This window comes from Aquila chrysaetos, chromosome 2 (assembly GCF_900496995.4).
Source record: "Aquila chrysaetos chrysaetos chromosome 2, bAquChr1.4, whole genome shotgun sequence".
Classification (NCBI taxonomy): domain Eukaryota; kingdom Metazoa; phylum Chordata; class Aves; order Accipitriformes; family Accipitridae; genus Aquila; species Aquila chrysaetos.
Genome location: NC_044005.1, coordinates 18,219,333 through 18,241,689, shown reverse-complemented (window position 1 = coordinate 18,241,689; position 22,357 = coordinate 18,219,333). Strand labels below are relative to the sequence as shown.

General features: G+C 38.5%; 1 protein-coding gene across 9 annotated transcripts in view; it reads left to right on the top strand.

The window, feature by feature from the left end:
• UNC79 (unc-79 homolog, NALCN channel complex subunit) overlaps positions 1–22,357 on the top strand; it is a 115,208-nt gene that overhangs the window by 59,328 nt on the left and 33,523 nt on the right. For 7 of the 9 annotated variants that reach the window (XM_030000924.2, XM_030000964.2, XM_030000898.2 and 4 more), the window contains 10 exons: positions 402–1,625; positions 3,944–4,051; positions 7,774–7,890; positions 9,800–9,883; positions 12,278–12,380; positions 14,154–14,294; positions 18,294–18,332; positions 19,301–19,413; positions 19,500–19,585; positions 20,552–20,725. In XM_030000924.2, the coding sequence (XP_029856784.1) occupies positions 402–1,625; positions 3,944–4,051; positions 7,774–7,890; positions 9,800–9,883; positions 12,278–12,380; positions 14,154–14,294; positions 18,294–18,332; positions 19,301–19,413; positions 19,500–19,585; positions 20,552–20,725 (2,189 nt within the window). The remainder of the gene's footprint in view (positions 1–401; positions 1,626–3,943; positions 4,052–7,773; positions 7,891–9,799; positions 9,884–12,277; positions 12,381–14,153; positions 14,295–18,293; positions 18,333–19,300; positions 19,414–19,499; positions 19,586–20,551; positions 20,726–22,357) is intronic. The other 2 variants (XM_030000907.2, XM_030000975.2) reach the window with 2 other exon arrangements.

Here is a 22,357-nt window from a genome sequence, read left to right as displayed (position 1 = left end):
TTTTGAAACCTCTTCAGAGCGTTCTGTGTAGCTCATTTCTTCTTTCATCTCTCATGCCTAACGCAGCCATCCCAAGTGTCTGTAGAAATTACTTGCCTGTGCCATCTTATTGTCAATGCATACGGTTAAACTCTCTGTCTTCAGGGTACATCTGTCCAGGATGAGTGGAATTTGGACAGAATTTAGGTAAACCCTATTATCCAAATAGTAGGTTTTTTTGTTGTTGTTTGTTGTAAAAATCTACCTAATGTGGCTCTGAGGTTAAAACAAAATCTAGACAATTTTGACTAATACTGGGTTTGTATTTGAAATGCCAGTCATGTTGAATTGTGAGATAAAGATGAAGATATCTGCCAGAAGTCTCCAACTGAGGTAGTATTAGCTCTTTCTGTTTTAATCAGGTGAAATAGAGCTGGCTGAATATAGAGAGACGGGGGCCTTACAAGACAGTATTCTACGCTGTGTGAGAGAAGAAAGCATTCAGAAAAAAAAACTGCGCTCTCTAAAACAAAAATCTCTTGATATAGGGAATGCAGACTCCCTGTTGTTTTCATTAGATGAACATCGCAGGAAGTCCTGCATAGACCGGTGTGACTTAGAAAAACCACCTGTCCCTGCTGCTTACGCCATACACAGGCAGAGTGATTATGGACGATGTCGGCAGAATTCTTCTACTAAAGCTGAAAATATAGAAACACAAGAAAATCTTCCTTGTACAGAGAGTTTCCAGGAAACAAGAAGACCTGTCATACCAGAAGTTAGGCTAAATTGCATGGAAACCTATGAAGTGAAAGTGGACTCTCCAGTTAAACCTACTGATCCCAAGGAAGATTTAGATCTGATAGATTTGTCCTCTGACTCAACATCGGGTCCTGAAAAGCATTCAGCACTCTCCACTTCAGACAGTGACTCTTTAGTCTTTGAACCACTTCCTCCCCTTAGAATAGTGGAGAGTGATGAAGAAGAAGAAACAACAAACCAGCTGAATGATGAGGTCTCTGGCAAAACTGCTGTGTCGTCTCCCTCAACTCCTATCAATGTCTCTGCACTCAGCCTCAGCACAACTCCACTGGTCCAGTTCAGCATTGAAGATTGCTCCAAAGACTTTAGTTCTAAGGATACAAGCAACAATGCTTCATCAGGAATAGAGGAGATACTTTCCACTTCTTCCAAAGATCAGAAGGACTCTTCAGAGTTAGTTAAGTCAGAAGAACTTCAGGACATGTCCTGTGGGAACCCACTAACACTGAAACAGAAAAGGGACCTGCTGCAGAAGTCATTTGCCCTTCCAGAAATGTCCCTTGATGATAACTCCGAGCTCAGTGTGGAGGAAATTAGACCTAGTGGAGCAATTCCAAGCCCAAATGTGAAGACAGTCCTTATTAAAGTCCCCGAAGATTCCGAAAACCAAACAGAAAGTGATAAACTTGATACCAACACAGAGTCTGACACTGAACAAAACACGGAGCAGAAACAAGAAGAGGAGACTGAAGAGTCAGAATTTAAGATTCAGATTGTTCCTCGCCAGAGGAAGCAGAGGAAGATTGCTGTGAGTGCTATTCAGAGAGAATACCTGGACATTTCCTTTAACATCCTTGACAAGCTGGGAGAGCAGAAGGAGGCAGGTGAGCTCAATCACTGACCCAGTCAAAAGGCTTATTACTGTATGAAGGTTTTAGTAACAGGCCAGGACAGTGTAAGAAGAGATGTGTATATATAGCATCTGATGTGGTCTGAGTGAGCTGAATGCTTTCAGCCGTTTGTTTCTCACAAGGAATGTACTAACCATACAGGTATCGTGCATGTATGAGGGCCCATTTGGAAAGGAAATGGAGCTCAGTGACAAAAACATTGGTTCTGATATCGAAGTTAGGGAGTGAAACTCCATGGCCTCTTTATCCGGGGAGTCAGAAAAATTGTCATACTTCTGTGCCTTTTATCCTGCTAATCTAGTCCATGCTACACTGATTTTCTTTCATGTGTAGTGATTTTTGGCCTTTATTTCTTCTGCAAGCATAAGGCAGTGGAAAGCAGACTGGATCACGAAGTGTAAATCTGAGCAGGCTGTAGACTTCAGAACTTGGAATTAACTGCAGTTTTCATTTAGGATCAGACATACACACATACTCTGTTTTTATACACTAAAGACTTTTTGTAGCCTTCTCTGTATTGGATATCCACAAAGTTTACATGGCTTGTGTTTGTTAAAGATTTAAAGTTCAAGCATGGGGAAAGCCATACAGTATTTCTGTGTATCCCAAGTTTTTTCAGGTCATTTCAGTACAGGGTTTTGTTACTAAACTTTTCAGGTGGAGAGAAAGTGTGTTTTAGCTGTTTCCTCAGTTTCCAGTTGGATGTGTCAAACAGTTTTAAACACTGTATGCTGCTGCCTATTTAATTCTGGGGCTGGTTTTTTTTCAGTATTTTTCAGTTATTAGAATTTTACTGGTCTTTTTTTAACATATTAATTAAAAAAGGCACGAATCCTTCAGGCCTTAGTTCTTTGTTGCCAGTGAAGTGAGGAGGAATATTTATGCATTCCTGACCTCACTTCTTCTTTCTTAATTGCTTCAGAGGGAACCATAATATAATTTCCTATTACGTTATTCCACTTTTACAAGGAGAAATCATTCAGTGTGATGATAGTTATGCTGTTCCCTTTACGTTTCAGGCCTGTTGTCCCATTTATAGTTCCAGTAAGCTGAAGAACCGCTGGAGCTTTGTAAAAACAAAAGGGAGTTGAGTACTTTTGAACCTTTCACATAGGTTCTTGGAGAAGAATCATCATGAAAGAATTGTGCAATTAGTCTCAAATGTTTTTTTGACCATTAGTAAGGGCCAGTTTTCATGCAATAACTAACACTATTATCCTTGAAACTGTTTGGAAGGGCTGTCCCAGTTCTGAAACACCACATGGAACCTAGGATTATAGCATATATGATGGTCATTTGGTTGCATGCATCTAAGTATGTCATCCAAGGGGAGCATAAAACATTCACAATGACTCATTAAGTGCTCATTTACTTCACAGGTTGATGCAGGCAATTCAGATAACTAGGTAATTTAGTGACTTGGGTAGTGTAATGTATCTCATGTTCTGTTTTGTTTATCCTTATTGATTAGTTTATTTGAGAACATATGTCTTGTAATTCGTTTAAGTAGGCTTAATATTGCCATCATAATGGGCTGATTATCATTTCAAAGTCTTACTCAAGCTTTTTCAGCCTATTATACTTCCATATGTTTTAGAAGGGCTTCTGATATAACTGATCTCTGAATTAAATACCCAAATGGGCTGTTTCTTCAAGTGCACAATACTGGATTACAGAGTTTCCTGCCTGAAACTTTTTACAGCAGAGATACGTAGGCATTTTTATAGGATATGCTGAAACCAGCCATCAACACTTGAAAATTTCTTTGCTTTATTCTTCCCATGTTGACAGTATCAGTTATCATAAAATAAAAACAGTTTTAATGGCTTATTTTTCTTTTTAGTGATAGAATCTTAAACTTTTTGAATCTTTAGGATCAGCAGCCTTTTGAATGAAAACTGATAACATGTTGGAGATAAGGCTTTTAAAAGATGCTAAGCTGTCACTTAAGCTAGCTTTACATCAGTGGTACCTTTCTTATTTCCATGTTGGTGGTTCTGATAATCACTCTCTGAGTGGGATCAAAATCAAACTCTATGTGCATTTATTAGTTCTGAGCTCTAAAGAGCATAGGTAGGAATCTCCTTTAAAAAGGGCTTTTAAGCCATAGATCCCTGTGCCTCTATAAAAATTCTTATGGTGCACACACTGAATCCTTTTAAAACTGCTGGGAATGCCAGATGGTGAATGGATGACTGAAAAGATGTGAAAAACGCATCCAGGGAGAAAGCGGATGGAAAATATTTATTGATTCTAAATACTGAGAGTTTAAGCACAATTTTCACATGCAGATCCTGCTGCCAAAGGACTTTCAACACTAGAAATGCCAAGAGAGTCATCATCTGCACCGACCCTTGAAGCAGGTGTCCCAGAGACCAGTAGTCACTCTTCCATATCAAGTAAGTTTACCTCTGGTTTGAGGATTAAATCTAAGTTGCTGTATTTGTGCATCAGATGCATATCATCTATGGTAAATGCCTTCCCCTGAGTTTCATTGAATCTTGGAAGTACAGCTGTGTTGGATATCATTAGATCTGTTAAATCTGTGATGGTCAGCAAGATTTTAGCAGTTAGTGGCTGCAAGATTTTCTGTTGTGACATGGCAAATTTGACAAATGTGGTTTTCTTGAATTAGAGTAGGTAGCAGCTAAAAGCAGTATTTCACTAAAGCTGAATGTTTATTTTCCAGTGAGAGAAAGCATTGTCAACTGTCAGTGCACAGAAGCAGAGGATGAGAGCTCCACAGGGCTGTTACTATGGTCTTCAGGACATTTCTTGCTGTACCTTAGGAAAAAAAATCTCTTGCAATTTTTGTAAAATACCTTGAAATGTCACTTCCTCAGCTACTTGCTGAAATGTGGTAATTATTTATTTGAGACTCCCATACCCATTTCAATGGAAAGTGAACTGGGTTGGTTTAAGTAGACATTAACACATGGCTTAACAGAGCAGATGTAGATAATATTGCAAGGTGGAGGCATCTTAGAACACTAACAAAATTCAGAACGGCGTGTCCATCTAGGTAACACATCTGAAGGTTGATGGGGCAGGACTCTGACTAGTAGAAAAGGGAGGGGAAATGATGACCTGCTTTGATACCAGTGAGCTGCTAGATCAGCTCAACCATCTTGGTGAACTGCAATTTCAGATTGCTGTAGAAAAGTTAAATTTTAATTTCTGAAATACAGCTTCTGCTGATTTGATTGGAAGGGGTGTCTGGCCTATTAAAGGAAGATGTTATTTTAGACATGCTAGATGAGTACTCCAAATTAGAGGTTTCCTCTCCAGTTTTCATAGTATTATAGAATCACTTAGGTTGGAAAAGACCTTCAAGATCATCGAGTCCAACCATCAACCGTGCCCACTAAACCATGTTCTGAACATGGTTTTACCACAAGTGTCTTGTGTTGTGTGCATCTCATAAAGTACATTTGTTGGCCACCTAATGATAAAGATGTCAGTTACTAAAGCAGCTAAAGAGATGCCAGTTAAGATCAATCTCTCTGGTTTAACTGAGTATTATGTGTTCCTGTAAATTCCAATATATGAAATAGGGAATAGTATCTATATAATATTGAGCCTACATTCCTTTGTAAATATACCTTTCCTCTTTCTGTGTGCCTCAGTTTCCAACTGCAAAAAGGGACATGACTGCTTCTATTGTGTCTCTTGTCCATTTAGACTGAAATATTTTTGACCTTCTACTATGTGTCTTTGCAGTGCTTTGCATAATAAGCCCTGATCAGGACTGTGAGCACAAGGCACTTCTGTAACGCAAATAGATAACATTACTTGTACAGCCAGTGCTTGGCCACAGAAAGCATACATCATTAACTGTGACAGGAAGATTTTGCCTTTGGACTTCTCTTCTTGAGTAGAGAATTCCACAGCAGTGGGGGGATGATTGACCAGATCACTAGCTAACATATGAAAGGCTGACCAGCTACTGTATGAAGATTACCGATCTTCTCATGATTGTTAGGTTTCTTGTAGAAAACCTGATGAAAACTTTCCTCCCTATGCCACTAGTCAGTCATAGGCATGAAAAGTCATGTGCTGGTCCACAGTAATCAGTCTGGCTCCAACACTGTTCAAAGGCTGGGAGCTTTCTGGGGTTTTTGTTTTTTTAGATTTTTTTCCTAACTTATCAATATTTGAAATCATGGCTGTCCTTGAGAAATCAGGTAAATAACCCCGGAAATCCAAACCTGCTCAACAATAGCCTGCTTATGTGAAATATGCATGGAATTTTTTAAATTACAATCGCAAAAGCTGTTAAGAAAATTCAAAGAGATAAATTTCTATATTTTGACAGTCATCTGCACTCCAAGCAGTCTTGTCAGTTCTACGTTAATTGCTGTTCTTTCATCAGGAAGTTCTATGCTTGATAAAGTGATAAAGCATCTATTTAAAATCCTTGCCCTGGAAATGATGGAAATTCTATTTTTCTCCTAATTTGCTGTGAAAGGCAGCTGCAATATAACTTTCAAAAGTGAAACATGGAATGGTCTCTTGGTCTGGTTCAGTTCCAGAAATTCAGATATACAAGGACTGCTTTGCAGCAATTCTGGAGAAGTTTGTACTTGGACCAAAAATATAGTTTAAATGCACTCTGATACGTTGAAAGGATATAATGAGGGAAAACTTAAAATAGTTCACCTAACAAAATAATTGCAGTGTGCAGGTTCCCCCTGAAGTTACCATTGTGCTTATTATTATTCAGGGCCTGTATTTGTTTTGTTAGGGAGTACTCTGCTTTCTCTGAATTTGAAACTCTTAGATAGAAACTGAGTAGAACAAGTTTAGGAGAAGGCACTCAACCCCTCTGAGTTTTCTGAAAGCTGTAGTTTATCCCTTGTCTGTACTTCTTCATCACAGTTAATAATGTGAAATGCTGGGCTTATTTTCAGAGCCTAGCTGGGTACTGTTTGGAATTTTAGAACAGAACTACCTGATGTTATGTTAATACTCTTTTTGATGATGTTGAATGTAGTTGCAGATGAAAATAAACGTTAAGAGATTTTGTTTTGTTGCCCTTGCTTTAAGGCCCTGTTGAGGAAAGCACTTAAACATATACTTAAGGCAACATTTTAAAAGCTTTCCTGCATGGAGATGGAGCAGTCTCACATGTGTTGTTCAAGCAGGGCCTTAAAACTCTCTCTTCATACTGTGAACAATGATTTTGGTTTCAGTGGTGGAAATATATTGCTTAGACTCAACTGTCAAAGCAAATGTATTATGCTCATTCAATTTGAATTTTCTTATGAATGGAGAAAAAAGTAAGAAAGTCAGGAGTTGTATATGATCTATTTCTTCCTCCGTTTAAGCACTGAGAAAATACATGATCACAAAAGTCTTAAGTTTTAAATCCACTATTTTTTTTTAATGTATGTGTGAGCATTATTCAGTGAGACACGTCTCTTAAAGCAAACGGTAATATCCATTTAAAGAAGTATTGTAAATAGTCAGATGAGGAAAAATCAAATCCTTGTTGCTTGATAGCTCCATGTAAGAAAAATGGCAGTGAAGTTACAAAAGGGACACACCTTCAAAGGTATGCTGGCTTCACACTTCAGAAGAATGTGCAGGTGTTATGCCTGAGTGGCGGGTATTTAGGAGACCTCTTTAGGTTGTCACCCATGAAGTGTGCTGGTGGTATGCAGTCAGTGAATTTGTTTTCCTATGGTGAGCATGGACAGAGCAGGCCTCCATACTTTGATGGGAGGAGACCAAGTTTCCTTGCTTGGTACATTGTATGTGAGTGAGATTGAAGTATACATCTATCACCTGTCAGCGTGGGAATTTTGGGGTAGTATCTTACACTTCACAGATACCAAGTGTTCTGAAGAGCTTTCATGATATTTGGAGACAAAAAGGCACTGACAGTTGACACAGTGGATGAGATCCTGAATCCAAGTCACTGATGACTGATGTCATTGGGGCCAGAAGCGTACCCTGTGTAGTTGTGTGAAAAGTGCATATTGACTTGAGCAAGATCCTTAGAGCAAGCAGTCATTGTCCTTTCAGTATTTATCTCATGCTGGCTTGTAAGATCAGGAAATAAGAGTCGTTTTACATGTTGTCTGAGCCCCTGAAATCCTTTTGCATTTCTGACTTGCAGCTCAGTTCAGACAAATGAAAAGAGGCTCTTTGGGAGCTCTGACAATGAACCAGCTAATGAAGAGGCAGCTGGAACACCAGTCTAGTGCTCCCCACAATATCAGCACTTGGGATACTGGTGAGCTGCATTTATTGTTCCTTATTGTGTTTCCTAAACCAATTACTTTCTGTATCAATCCATTAAAAAAGTGAGTATTTCTGTTCTACTACTGCAGATAAGTAATCAATCTCAAGTCTAAAGTGAAACTTTGTAGCGAGTACCAGATTCTCACCTGGTATGAATTGGAATAGTTACATATTTGGGAGGTAGTCCCTCTGGTACAGTGGTATTCCTACAATTTCGCATATTAGTTGGATTATTTCCTGGCCTCACTGAATGAAATGGAAGTATCACTGTTGATTTCATTAGGTATAGGATTTCATCCCTGGTGCATGGAATCATTTATTTGCATACATGTATGTTTACAATGATGTAGGTACACCAAGGAGTTGTGCCTTATACCAGCCAGTTTGATTTCTCTTTAGAGGAGTTTCTGCCAGCTCATGCTGAACACCTGAAGTTTCTGTTCACTCACTGACCTGTTTTTTCTTCCTTTAAGATGAACGCAAAGCAGTGAAAACTGAATTATGCACATAGTGTTTTGGGTTTTTTCTTCTATAAAAGATTTTCTGTTATGACCAAATTCATAGCAGATGTCACTAAACAATGAATTCATTCCGGTTTATCATAAATGGTAGATATTTTATTGCCTGTCTTGATGTTAGTGACATTACAGAATCATGCGTCTTGGGAATTTATCAGCAGATCCAGACACGTCCACAGAAAGGAGTGCTTAAAATGTTATATGGAAATTAGCATGCTGAATTAATGTCTCACCACCAGTTCTGGACAGCTGAGTTAAAATTTTTGCTTAATTCAGTCTTCAATGTTAAGTTCCATCAAACTAAATCTTGTAGCTGAAGGATGGCTAAAGGTATGGTATGTAGTTCAGGATTATCCTTTCTACTCCAGTCTGCTGAGTAGCATGCTCAGCATGAGATCCTTAAATCACAAGGGTCAGAATTTGTCAATGATAACAATGGGTTTTTTGTCCTATCAGCAGGTAAGTTTATTTATTGAAGAGACTTAGCTGGTATCACTGAGTTTCTCAGGCAAGGGTTTAGAGGTGAAAAAGTTACTGGTTTCATTCTGCAAGAAGTAGTTAGCCTATATTCAAAAAGAACAAGTCAATACTCAAAACCACTTAGGAACTCTGTCTTGTTAATCTTGTTCCAAGTCCACTAGCTTTCTTCAGAACATCTATGACTTTTCCTTCCAACATTCATTCCGGCTAAAGTCCTCCAAGTGTGGAGATACAAAGTAAAATGTTCTTTTCCGGAAAGCTTTGCGTCTCTCAGTCTCTTTTTCAACCACTGGCTTCAAAGTAAAATTATTATTTGGGCAGAAAACAGTTGGGATTTTTTTTCAGGACAAATGCTCAGTGTGCATAACTTATCCCGCATAAGTATATGATGCGTGCTTGGTTCATGCATGTTTGGGTTTTTTTTTTGTTTACACTGGTAGTTAGCATGTGTCTCTTTCATTTCTTATTTCAAACCCCTCTTTTCCTAAGCTTGCTATCTGTAAAATAAAATAATTTTCTGTCTAGCTCCTGTCAGCACAAACTATACCTGACTTCTAGTCTCTTGGTATTTCTAAACGCTGTTTTTCTCTTTTAGTGACTCATATATTCCGTATCTTGTTGAATCTTTATGGCTAGCACTTGCTTTCTTGTTTAATGACACTTACTTACTAAAATGCCTTCTTTGGTATTAGGTTATCTGTGTCCTTTTTCCTTTGTGGACTTCTTTCATCTTTCCCCCTCCCTCCCCACTCTTTTCTATGCTTAAAAATGTAACTGTTTTCTTTGCTTTTCCAATAGCTGTTGTATTGTCTTTCTCTTCTTTTAACTGTGTAAGACTTGTGGTGTTGTTGACAGATGCTGGATTCATAGTTCTGGAGACTGAAGTTCTGTATTTATTCACAGAGCAGATGCAGCATGGAAAGCGGCTGTGCAATGTCCCTGTTTGCCTAAACCCTGACTTGGAGGGACCACCACTAAGAATCAGAGGTTGGTTCAGCATTCATTTGACCTGATCTTTCTGCTAAGACTGCCAGGAAGGTTTTTTGGTTAGTAGCTAATGGTACTGAATTTTATGTTCCATTCAGCTGTATTAAAGCCCTCAACTGTCCTGCAGAATGTAGGTTATTAAAAAATTATTAGACAAGACATTTCATTCAAGATAGGGACAACTGATAAGAAGTACTGGCTTTCTGCTTGTACTTGTTTTGGCTGTCAACCTGGAAATAAAAGACTCTGTATGCAGAGTGTGGTTGAATCTCATTTGTTTATGAACTCTCCTTCCTCACAGCCGAAATACATCCAGACTTTCTTACAGCCTTGCAGTGGGGCAGTGACCTAGCTTCTTTGCCTAAATCATGTTTTTTTCCTACTATTCAGTGCACGAGAGAGGACGTTTTTGTTTTGAGTAGTTAAGTCTTATTCCAACATTGTAACCTGCATTATGACAGCTTTTAGCATTTTTGTGCTGCAATGGGATTTACATCTAGAGAACATGACAGTGAAACTTCCAAAGTTATGGCAGAGGGGTCTTTATTGATTTGTGAGGGGGGGGGGAAACCTGGCTAGAAATATGTGAAAATCTACTCCTATTCCTTGCATTCTGGATGGTGTCCTACATTACTGAAGAGTATTCTGGTCTTCCTGGAGTGTCTGCTCATATCCAACAAAATCTCGGGGGACAATTATGAAGTGCTAAACTCTATGCAAAAGAAGTGTTTCCTTTCATACTTAGTAAAATGATTGTTTAAAACCTGTCTTATTCTTGGGAAACAAGCCCTCATCAATCCACATATTTTGAGTTCAGAAACTGTGGTAGCTTCTTAGATTATTTTGCCTGAGAGCTGATATTAAATTTGCTTTTCCTGCAGTAACTGGGATTATCTCATCAGAAAGTCCATCTGAACCTAGCTTAGGTGGAGAAGCTTCCTCCTTTTCCATAGTTAAATATTACTAGAACAGGCTAATGTTAACATTAAATCTGAATCTGCAGATTGAAGCAACCAGCAAGAAAATCAATAATGGATTACTTAATCTGTGGTTGAATTGGCACCAAAACGGCATTGGTACTCTTCTAAATACTGGTTCACAAAATGAGCTTTTCATAGATTGGTCTTTAGAATTAGATGCCTTTGGGGACAGTTTATATACATAATGATGGTGTCTACCTGCTGAGCTCCCTGGATGCATTATTGGAGCTGAACTGTATGGGAACAGGAGTAATACTGTCTCTATCATGTCAGCTACATGTGGCAAACAAAAGAGATTTTTTTTTTAAGAACTGAATGTCTCTTTCTGTCTTAGTGACCTGGAGAATGAAGCTGCTAACAATATTTAAATTATCATCACAAGGCATCTCAGATTAATGAAATAGCTCGTATGTCACAGTTGCTTTGATCCAAGTTTCTGATGGCTCGTGAATGAGTCTGATTATTCTTAAGGTTTTCTTAGCAACCAGACTAGCTGGAGAGTTGCCTCTTCTGTATGTTTTTTTCTGCAATTGCTGTTGTCTGCTTAATGAAAACAAAGGGACCAAGGGAGGAAAACCACCATACTGGAGAGATGTTAGACTGTCAGACTACTCTATATTGCTGTAATTATGGAAAGCAGAACTCAGAGAAGTCAAGAGTTTGAATCTTCCATTGTACATAACTTTTCCTATTAAAACAAGCGTCTATCAGAAATTAGGTGCACAAAAAGTGCGAAAGGCAAAGGGAACCCCATATGTTGGCATGATCACAGTGGCTATGCCCCCAGCTGAACAACTCAGCTTTGGAGAATAAAGATGCTTGTGAAGACTTTCAATGGAAAGCATTTCTAATCATCAGCCCTCCAATGTTCTCAGTCTTTCTCACCTCCTTATGAATTATTTCTTCTAGCTGTCCTTTCCTGATTTCTCTCCTATGCCTCTGTTAGGGATGGTATGAATAGATTGATGACCTGGTCTTGAGACATATGAACTTATTCCTTTCTACATGTCACTGAGAGCTGTGGGAATGTAATTTCCCAGAAGTATGGGGGAAGACTGCAAATCTTCTGGTGTCCAGTCTCATAGCAACTGTAGAATCATCCTCTTTTCCTAAAAAATTAGTAGATGCAATTACATCCGTCTTCCTGGAATTTTTGTTCTTTATCTTTTTTCCAAGGATTTTTTTTAAAGTTTTTGGGTTTTTTTAATTGATAGTTCTAGGCAATTAGAATAATCTGGCAGAAGCAAGGGATGTGATATATATCCTTTTGTAGACACACTTTGTTTCTTATTTCTATGCACAGTAAAACCATTATGGCTCTTCTTTAGAAGTCTACTCTTCAAGCAGTATGGATTTCTGTTTAGTGATTTTCTTTCCTTTTCTTTTTTAATTTTTTTCCCCCAATTGCCTTAAGGTGCCACAAAATCTAGCTTGCTATCAGCACCCAGCATAGTCAGTATGTTTGTACCTGCACCAGAAGAATTTGCTGATGACCAGCCCATTGTGATGACTGACAAGTAAGTTCTTTTTCTATTCCTTTCAAAGAACTAGTTGAACTTCAAATAGGTCAAATAAAGTATAGATAAATTTTATGGAAATATCAAGTCCATTCTATCATTTATCTCTATGTTAAGTTTTTAATTAATTTTTTTACCCCAAGGTAAACATTTTCTAAACACTGCCAGCAAGATGTGCTTTTAGTTCAGTAGGACCTGTGTGAGTTTGCAGAGGCAAAATGATGACTCAGACTATTGCGTGTGCACGGAGGGCAGTGGAAGCACTTCCCATCCTATTTTAAATCAAGGGTTCCTTGTGATCCATCAGAAACCACTTTCACCGTGGGGAAAAAAAAAGCTCTTTTTTAAAATTCCTTTGGGTTTCTGTTGAAATAGGTAACTGCTGATATGTAATCATGTGTAATCAACATAGCATTTTTAATGCTGATACTCACTGATCCCGGAAGTTTTTGCAAACCTTAACTGGTTGGTTAAAATGCCTCTAAAGGAAGGATTAAATGTAAGTGTACTCATTTAATGGAGAGGTAAAGCAGTCAGCAGGGAGCCATGCATTAATTTGGTCAAAAATTGGGAAGAGAAACTGGAAGTTCTTGCTTGTGCTCCTGTGCTCAGTCCAGTAGACAGACATGCCAGGATGATCACTGGAGAAAGACAGGGCCATTGTGCAGGCTGTGACGAAGTGGACCTTATTATGTGACAAAGTGAAGCATCCCAAAAGTTAGGCTTATCTTTGGCTCTTCCTTTGGCCATTTCACCAAAGCTCTAGCACCACCTATTAACATACAGAGCTTGACTTTCATGACTTTGTTGGCATATTTTCTTTCTGTTCAGTAACAAAGGCAAGAAAATTGCCTGTACAATTCCATTAAGTTACAATATCACAATCTGTTGAAGTCATTAGCAACTGATTGATCAAATTAAGCAAACGTTCCGACTGGGCTGAGATAAGCCAGTTTCCCCACATTGGTTTGCCTTTTTCGTAAGTTGTGAAAGCCTGTCTCATCTGTCCTAAATCTGACATCCCCTTTATAATTAGACATTACGAAGCCTTTTCAGAACTTCATCAGTTGTCTTTGAGCATTTCAGGAAGGATAAGTGACTCAGCAGCAAATCTGCCCTGGGAAAGGAGACTTCTCTGAAATCTAAGGTTCTCTGCCCCTGAGAGGTCCTTTCATTTCTTTCTTAATAGCTATAACTGCTGTGGGAACCAATCAGGTCATTGTTTCCTAATTGTATAATTTGTTATTCATAATTAATGACTGACAGGAAGGACAATGTGAAATTGTTCCATCTCTTTAAGATCATCTGTGAGTGTCATTGTTTGTGTCTGCGCTGCTAAATAGAAGAGTGTCAGGGACTTGAGCCCTCGCCTGAGCCCAAGTTGCACAAACTGGCTTGTGTTCACATTGCTGAGGGCTAGTCTTCATTACTGCAGATTTCTCTTGGATAGTGCAAACTGAAGCAGTCCAATACAGTGAGGGAATTGGCTAACAGTTACCAATGAAGGACCCAAACCAAGGCCTGCCCTGTGGCCCTCTTTCATTTATCAGTGAAGAAACAGCCAGTGCAGCAAGTGAGAAGGTTTATTAATGTTTGAAAGCCATGGACTGTTATTAATTATAGAAAGATCACAATTACACTATCTTTCTAAATAAATTTTGAATAGAATGTACTAAATAATAGTACTTTAAAAGACAAAATTTTACACGTGTATATATAGTAATACTTTGTTTTAAATTTGTTAATGTCAGTTTTTAAAACTGTTCTTTGCAGGTGCCATGACTGTGGGGCTATTCTTGAAGAATATGATGAAGAAACACTAGGCCTGGCCATAGTTGTGCTCTCAACCTTCATTCACCTTAGTCCAGACTTGGCTGCTCCTCTGCTGTTGGACATCATGCAGTCTGTAGGAAGGTAAATTCACAACTTTCCTCTCTCCCATATGATTGAAAGAATTTTCTGCCTGGAATTGTGTTTACATAAACTTCACTATATGAAGTTATGTATTTTAGAACTCTTAAGTGAAAAACATCTGGTTCTGTCTGCTTCTTTGTTACTCATCATTTTATAAACTTCTTATGTAACTTCTTCCACTGTCACTTCAATTTTGGGCAGATCCTTTGATGTCCTCCCCTTTTACCATGCAAAGGGAGGTTCCAGTTTGGGAATCTCCCTGGCTTGTCCCACTGTAAGCAGTGATGTAAAGAATTAATTCAGTTTTTCTGCAGTACCCTTATCTTCCTTGAGTGCCCTGTTTATTACCTGAACAGCAATTGATGCAGCAATTGGTGTGCTTCTTGATCCCCTTTTATTTGAAGTAAAATTTACTGTTAGTTTTTATTGCTTCTGCTAGTTGCTCCTTGAACCATTTTTTGGCCTGCCTTCTTGTGGTTTTTACATTGGATTTGTCAGACTTTATGCTCTTTTCTGCTTTCATTTGAGACATGACTTCAGCTTTTTGAAAGAAGCCTTCTTTTTTCTAATAACCTCCCTCACCTTTCCTTTCTTTTTCTCTTTTGATGTCTTTCTTGACAAGTGGGGTACCTTGGCCCTGTGCTTCCAACGTAATGTTCTGAAACAGCTTTTGTGCTTCTTGTAAAGACTGAATTCTCTCGGCTACCCCTTTTTGCTGCTTTGACAGAATTTTTCACTTTTATGTAGTTCCTGCTTTAGAAGTTGTGCACGAATGTGGTTAGCTTTTCTGAATTTTGTTGCTCCTAGAGGACTGTTGACTCCTAGGTATGATCATTCATTAGCATACTTGAAGCTCTTCAGGCTTTTCAACCATATTTTGTTTGCTAATTAAGACTAAGTAAAGAGTTGCATCTCCTTATGAGGGCTTCCTAACCAGCTGCTGCATGAGATTGTCTCTGGTAAGGTCTTAAACATTTGGTGTCTATTATTTTTCTTTTGTGACTTTTAACTGGTGTGCATGGGATAATTGAAGTGCACCATTACTATTGTATTACTTGTCATTGCTGCCTCGGCGACTTCCACAACTTCCTGCCTAAAAGCTGGATGGGATGTGTTGAGGGTGTTTCAGAATAAACTTCTGAGCAGCACTAGAAGTGCAGAAATGATGCACAGCTCTCCTTTTCCATGTTCTTTTCAGTGACTGAAGTTAAAATTCCTTGACTGTGACTTCTGCAGGGGCATGGCTCTTCACAGCCCTACCTCTCCACTACCTCCCAATTCCGTTTAAACACAGCAGCTATTCAAGTCCTCCATTTCCATTAATTGCAAGGCTGCAGTTCCCTGCTGTCACTGCTAATGAACTGTGATGGAGGCGACATTTCTAATCTAGACAGATGCTATCCATTCTGTGTGATTCTTGTAAATACAAGCAGTGCTATGGCCACAGAGAGTAAATCATTTGGAAGATAAATTATCAAGAGATGAGGGCCAAGTGGGCTACCTTTTTCTGTGCTTTGAGGAAGAAATGCTGCATCTTTGGAGTGAGACAGCTGATTGTTTTAGAGCAGCAGATGGCATGCAACATGGGGTATTCCTGGTAAATGTCCTGTGTTGTTCCTACTGGCTGTCATTTCTGACAAGTCCAGTAAGAGGCTCCTCACAAAGACATTATTTTGAATACATGCAAAATAAGTAGCATATACAAGCAGAGAGGCATTCAGGTGCCTCAGGTATATAACCTAAGTTGCTGTCTTTCATCAAGCAGTGCCATATCATTACCTCCAAATACCCATCTGACAGCAGAGGTGAGAATGAATTAGACTTCTTGCATTTCTATTCTTAGAAAAAGAGCTACTACTTTCATGCTTAGAAGAGGAAACAAGGAGTTAGGAAATCCAGGGTCTTTCAGAATACCTAAACAATACACAGAAAGATTTTCAAAAGTTATTTGGGTACCCGCAGGTACAGGCAGGCATCTAATGGGATTTTCAGAAGAGAAAAAGTTCTGGGTTCAAGTTACTCACAATTAGAGATTGACGTAAGACTCTGGTATGCACTTAACTTTATGCTTTAGTTCCTGAATCAAGATTTTTGACTTACTTATTCTTATTTCATTGATTTCCAGTGAGATTTAGATTTCCAAGCATCAAAGCCCTGTTTGAAAATGGCATTTGGGCTCTTGTGTTAGTGAGGAGCTTTGAAAAGCTTAACTTCTGTTCTTAACATGTACAAATTTGAACACATTCATTTACTGTCTACTGTCCATTTACTGTTCTGCTTTGTGGTCTGCAAAGATAATGATGGGGGTTCATAGTCTTTGTGCAACAAAATATTTAGAGTAGTAATGATAAATATATACAAGCACTAAATTTCAAAAATTTCAGATGTTCCCGAGCGTTTAGTGTAGTTCATGTCTTATGAAGTTTTTCCAAAGTTAGAAACCAAATGTTTTGTTTATCATAAAAACCATACTTGCATTATTGCATTTGAAAGGAGAGAAAAACTTTGCATAGGACTTTAATTTCTTTTAGAAGAAATGTTTTATGCTGTTGTATTTGTATGCTTTAGTAGATTTTGAAAATAAGTGTCATGTTCATTGGGCATGTGATTAGTCTTATTGCATTCTGCAGAAATCCTCATGTGCTTTAATGTAAGCAGATGCTACAGTTATTCCAGAATCAAGGTCTATATTGCTTGAAGGTAGCTTCAGACCTGTTTTACCCAGAGTTAGCTTTGCATACCAGAATTAATATGTTGTATTTTAGTGGGGACTCCTCTTAACAACAGTGGAGTCAGGGACTCTAATGAATTTTTCTGATTTATGCTGGGGCAATTGAGGAGAATATAATCTTCAATCCCCTGCACCATCAGGCCTGAGATTATTGCACTGTTGAAAGTATGCTGTGTCCCCAGCTTGTCAAGCATCATTAATGAAAATCGCCATCCATTTTGGTTTACAATGATGCATTTGATTGAGCTGCCTTAGGGTCCTTTTTGGATTTTGCAGTGGTGATTAAAGAGGAAACTGTCTTCAGAACAGAGGCCGACAGAGGATTGAGCAACAGCTAAATCCAGCCTAGAAGGATCATGCATCAAAGATAAACATTGAAGGCCAGATCATGAGCAGATGTAAATTAGCATAGCTCTATGAACTTTCTGTTTAGACATATCAGCTTACACCAGCTGAAATACTGATGCACAGCAGATGACAGTAAAAATTGCATGGTATTTTGTATGTAAGAGATGCTTCCAGTGTACATCTTTATAATTGCTTCTTAGTGACTTTTAGTATAAAGGTGTGTTGCTTTGATATTATAAGCCCTGATTTTATTTATTTAAATGTCCTGGATATTGAAGTGCATGGTTTTGCTTTAAGATTGTGTTCAGTATTTTCATCACTGAATGCCTATATTTGGCTTTAAAGTTTACATTTAGGTACTAAAATAAATGACCTGATTTTTGAGAACCCAGTGTTTCTCATCTGACTTTGTAAGAGCTTGTAGGTACTTAGTGTTTCTGAAATTAGGCCAGTTATTTAGGTGCCAAAATCTGGAACTAGAAGCCTCACTTCAGACTGCCAAGCAGAGAATTTTGGCTTAGTCTGTGTTACTGTGTTAATCAGAAACAATTCAGTCAGTAGGCAGCTTCTGGCAAACGTTTTTTTCTCCAAGTCCCTCTTAAGTTAGTAATTATCCGTGATGTGCATGTAAGGCAATAGCTTTACTTCATTATCTTCACGCTAGTACAGGGAGGCAAGTAGATTTGTCTTTAGAGCTGTTAAGTATTTGCGAGACTTCAAGACTGAATAGAGTTTATATGTTGTGGAAACATGAGTTGACTGAATTTATGTGTTCTTCAGAAGACCTTTCTGGTGACATTTTAAATGTTCTCTAAAATTCATGTTTATTATTTTAAAAAAGTGGTACTTTATTGGCTTACTTAAAAATGAAACACAAAAAAAGCATATAAGCTTCACTTATTTTTTTATTTTTATTCCAGGTTGGCATCAAGTACCAGTTTTTCTAATCAAGCAGAAAGGTATGGTAGCAAAGGATACCTTGGCCAAAATGAAACAATTAAAGCATCATCCTCCCTGGCCCTGAAAGAAACTAAATTTAACTTTTAAAAAATTTATTTAAGGTTTGTGAGTAAGAGGAAAAACCTGTCCTTTTCCCACTTGTTTCAAATATCTCATGTGTTCTGAAGATGAACAGGAGCCCATATTCATATGTATTGAACTTGAAAAAACTCAGATTCAGGCATAATTTAAAGATGCCTTCTGGTTTCTGCAATTTTAGTGCAGCTTTTTCTAGCTAGTTCTGTGTTCAATATTTGTCTTGATAAACTATCTCCATACATTCAATCAAGTGAATCATCGTTGGCCATGTAGAACCCCTGGTAGTGATGTCTCATTATGTAAATCAGATGCTGAATAGGATAAATTAATTTTGAGAAGCTGTAAAACATGTTAAGATGTGCAGTTTACGAGTAAATAGATAATACTGTAGATTTTTAAATGAAACCATTAATTGTATGACTGATTAGGAAGTACTTAATCTCTTGAAGGAAACCGCCAGAGGCAAATTAGTATTATAATGTGTGTGTTTACCTGTTGTTCATGTGTTTTATGCTAAAGCCAAGAACATCATCCTGTATCACTGAAATACACAAGGTGAGAGCAGGATTATAGTTCAAACTCAGATGACTCACAAATGAAACTATGTGGAGAATCAGGAAAAATGCAGCTATTTATTAAGACTTAAATACTTTACGTATGTGTTCGTAACTTTTTCAGCTCTGCATAGTTGAGCTGAAGTCATAAAATCAATATGCTGAACTGTTTTGGGAAGTCAGGATAGTTTTGCTTTTGACTGTCTCACTCATGACTGAACACTTACATAATTAAAAAGAATAGGATCATCTTTATTTTCTCCATGTAGTCAGCTTTGAGAAGCGTTTCATCTGCAATGCAATTTTTTTCTTCCTTTTTCTTCCCTTCATTTCAGCATGATGATCCCTGGAAATGCTGCAGGTGTGGCCAAGCAGTTCCTCCGTTGTGTGTTCCATCAGCTGGCTCCCAATGGCATCTTCCCCCAGCTCTTCCAGAGCAATATTAAAGGTAATGTGTGGCACCTGAGTGCATTTCTGACCCTTTTAGTTACCTCTGTGCGGACAGTCAGTGCAAAAATGTCATTCGAATTTCAGATGGGAGTTTTTTAAGGACCTTGGCCACATCTCTTATGGACTTCAGTGAGCTGAGTTCCATTGCTGCTCTGAGCCAGCTGTTAGAGGTATGTTGGCAATCGGCTCTGTTAATGGTGCTAGTTTTATTAGCATTACCAGGCATATTGAATCACTTCTCATTCATTAAGAGTTCAGACTTGCATCACCAAAAACAATGTGAATTTTTGTTTTGTCCTCCCTGGAAGCAGGATTAGGCTGTCCTCACCATTTTCCTTCTGGGTTTAGCTCTCACTGAGTTTTTTGGGGTTGGTTTTTTTTGGTGGTGGTGTTTGGTTGGGTTTTTTTTCCCTTTGACCAGCTCCTGGAGCTGTGCTACACATTGGTAGTCCGGGCCATCCCTTCCCCCAGCACTATTTCTGGTTTTCAGGAGTATTTCTGCTCATACATCTGAGTTCTCCCTCTCCCCTGTATCTGATGGCAGTTTCTCTAAGTAGTACAAAGATTTATTGCCTGCCTTTCCCTGACTGCCTTCTGTGCACTTGGCTTGGTTCTACTGTAACTTTTATCCTCCCACTAGCGCTAGTCACTTGCATGTATCTTGCTCTTCCAAGAACATGGTGGTTGCTTCATACAAAGATTTTGACCTCACTTCAAAACTGCTCATGTCTTTCCGGGCCTGAACCTAGTATACAAGCCAAAAAAGCATACATAGTCTACTGAACATTAATGAACATATCTTGTTTAAAACTGTCCGAAGGAAGACATGGGTGATCCACTGGTGAATACTTTTAGTTCTGCTTTTTTTGCTGCCGTGTCAGTCTAAGCAGGTTATGAGTTAGGACCCTGCTTATAACATTTTGGCTCAAAATCTTTTGGCCCATACTTTAGGAACTGAACTAGACTTAACTGTCACATACACAGTTCAAATTCCCTACACAACATTTTATCATTACCATTATAGAAGAGGTAAGTAGTATTTGGGCTGAACAAATTAACCTCAGCATTTCCAAATACTGTTTAAGGGACCATTTCTGCATGTGTACATTTGTTACAGTTCTTGTTTTGTTTCCCAGGGTTTAAACAACAAAAAGAATTTACCAGCAGGAGGTGCAATGCTACGCTGCTTGGAAAATATCGCTACCTTTATGGAAGCCTTGCCGATGGATTCACCCAGCAACCTCTGGACCACAATTAGTAATCAGTTTCAGACCTTCCTTACTAAACTCCCTTGTGTTTTGCCACTAAAGGTATGATGTATGGATATCTGAAATGACCTATACTGCCATTGGTCAGGATGTACCGAAACAGTGGGAAAGCTGTGGATGAGAAATCAGAGCAGGTTGTTGTGAATATTTTCTAATGATTCAACTAAAGTTTCCGGAGGACTGGACTTATTACATGTCTGATCCGTCCCTTTAATTATATTTTCTGTGGGTAACAGTAACAACTCTGACCAGAGTACTCTTCACCTCTTTGTTGGTTTTTTTCCTTTACACTTTCCATGCCCTGTCTTTGTCAGATTAGAATACTGCATTTGAGAGAATCAGCATTCTCGCAATAAAAATCCATCTGTTTTTAACTGTTAAAACAAAATAAAACTCTAAAGAAGAGCACCACCACCTAATTAATTTGCTAAAAGTACACAACAGTCAGACAGGCAGAGAGAACTGAGACTACTGGGAATTGAGCCTAGCGTGTTTGGCTGACCAGGTTGTAGTTCTGGCTGTAATCAGGATATGGTTGCAGAAACTGAATCTGGAAGCTTTGGGCTCTGATTTCTGAGTGCTCAGAGCACATACAGATGGATCTTATCTCCTAGTGTGTACATTTCCAGATGTCTTTTCAGTAAACACAGCAAAAACTTTTCTGAGTCTTTCCAGTAAACATGGGATTCTGATGCCCGTATGCTATTTCCTATGGTGTGAATGAGCCCAGTGGTAATTTCTTCTGTGCAAAGCAGTGTTGCTCAATATGAGCTGAGGGATCCAAAATCTAACTTTGTGACATAACATTGTCTTTTAAATTGGGTGTCACCACCAAATTACATGAATGATATTAAATTCCTTGGCACTATTATGCAATAGTCAGATATTGAAACCTCTTGAGGTTTTGGTAAATTGAGGCACTATCTTGCAGCACTTACTAAGCCAAACAGGCAATAACCATTCCCTTTGCATACTAGCCACCCCAATCCGTTGCATCTTGTCTAATTGAAATAAATAAAAAGAAATTAATTGGATCTTAATGGTTCCAACTGCATAGCTGCCATTCACAGAACATTTAGATGGAGTGTTTACTCTGATTTCCCTCTTATTCATGGGAGGTATCATTAGTGATACAAGTAAAAAAATTGCTTGCTCCTGAGCTTTCCATCTCCTGTTCCTTCCTCTAGGGTCATAAATGACTCTGCTGTTCTAGATGCTTGCAGCAGGGATGAGGCAAGATAATGTGTAGACCCTGAAAAGTCCCATTCACTGCTGCAACATCTGTAATTTACTCATAAGAAAAATCAATTACACCATGAGGAACAACTTCAGAAGGGCATCTGGAGCAGCTATTGCCAGGGTGCATTCTGATGTTATGGGGTGTGACTTGCAGCCCTGTCTTGGGGTGTGGGGGAAAATGTCATAGTCCAGGGCAAGCACAGAAATATAAAATGAGGTAGATGGTGCTAATCCACTCTTCCCCCCCCCCCCCCCCCCCCCAATCCGTTTTTATTACAGTGGAAATATATTTCTAGAAATTTTTGTCATAAAAGTATTAAAGTTAACTTTTCTAAACTAGCCCTTTAGTGAAATTTTCTCATCTCAAGGCCCATGCTGTGGTATGTTACCACTGAAGGGGTATGATTGTGTGTTCAGGAATAAGCCAGTTTAGGC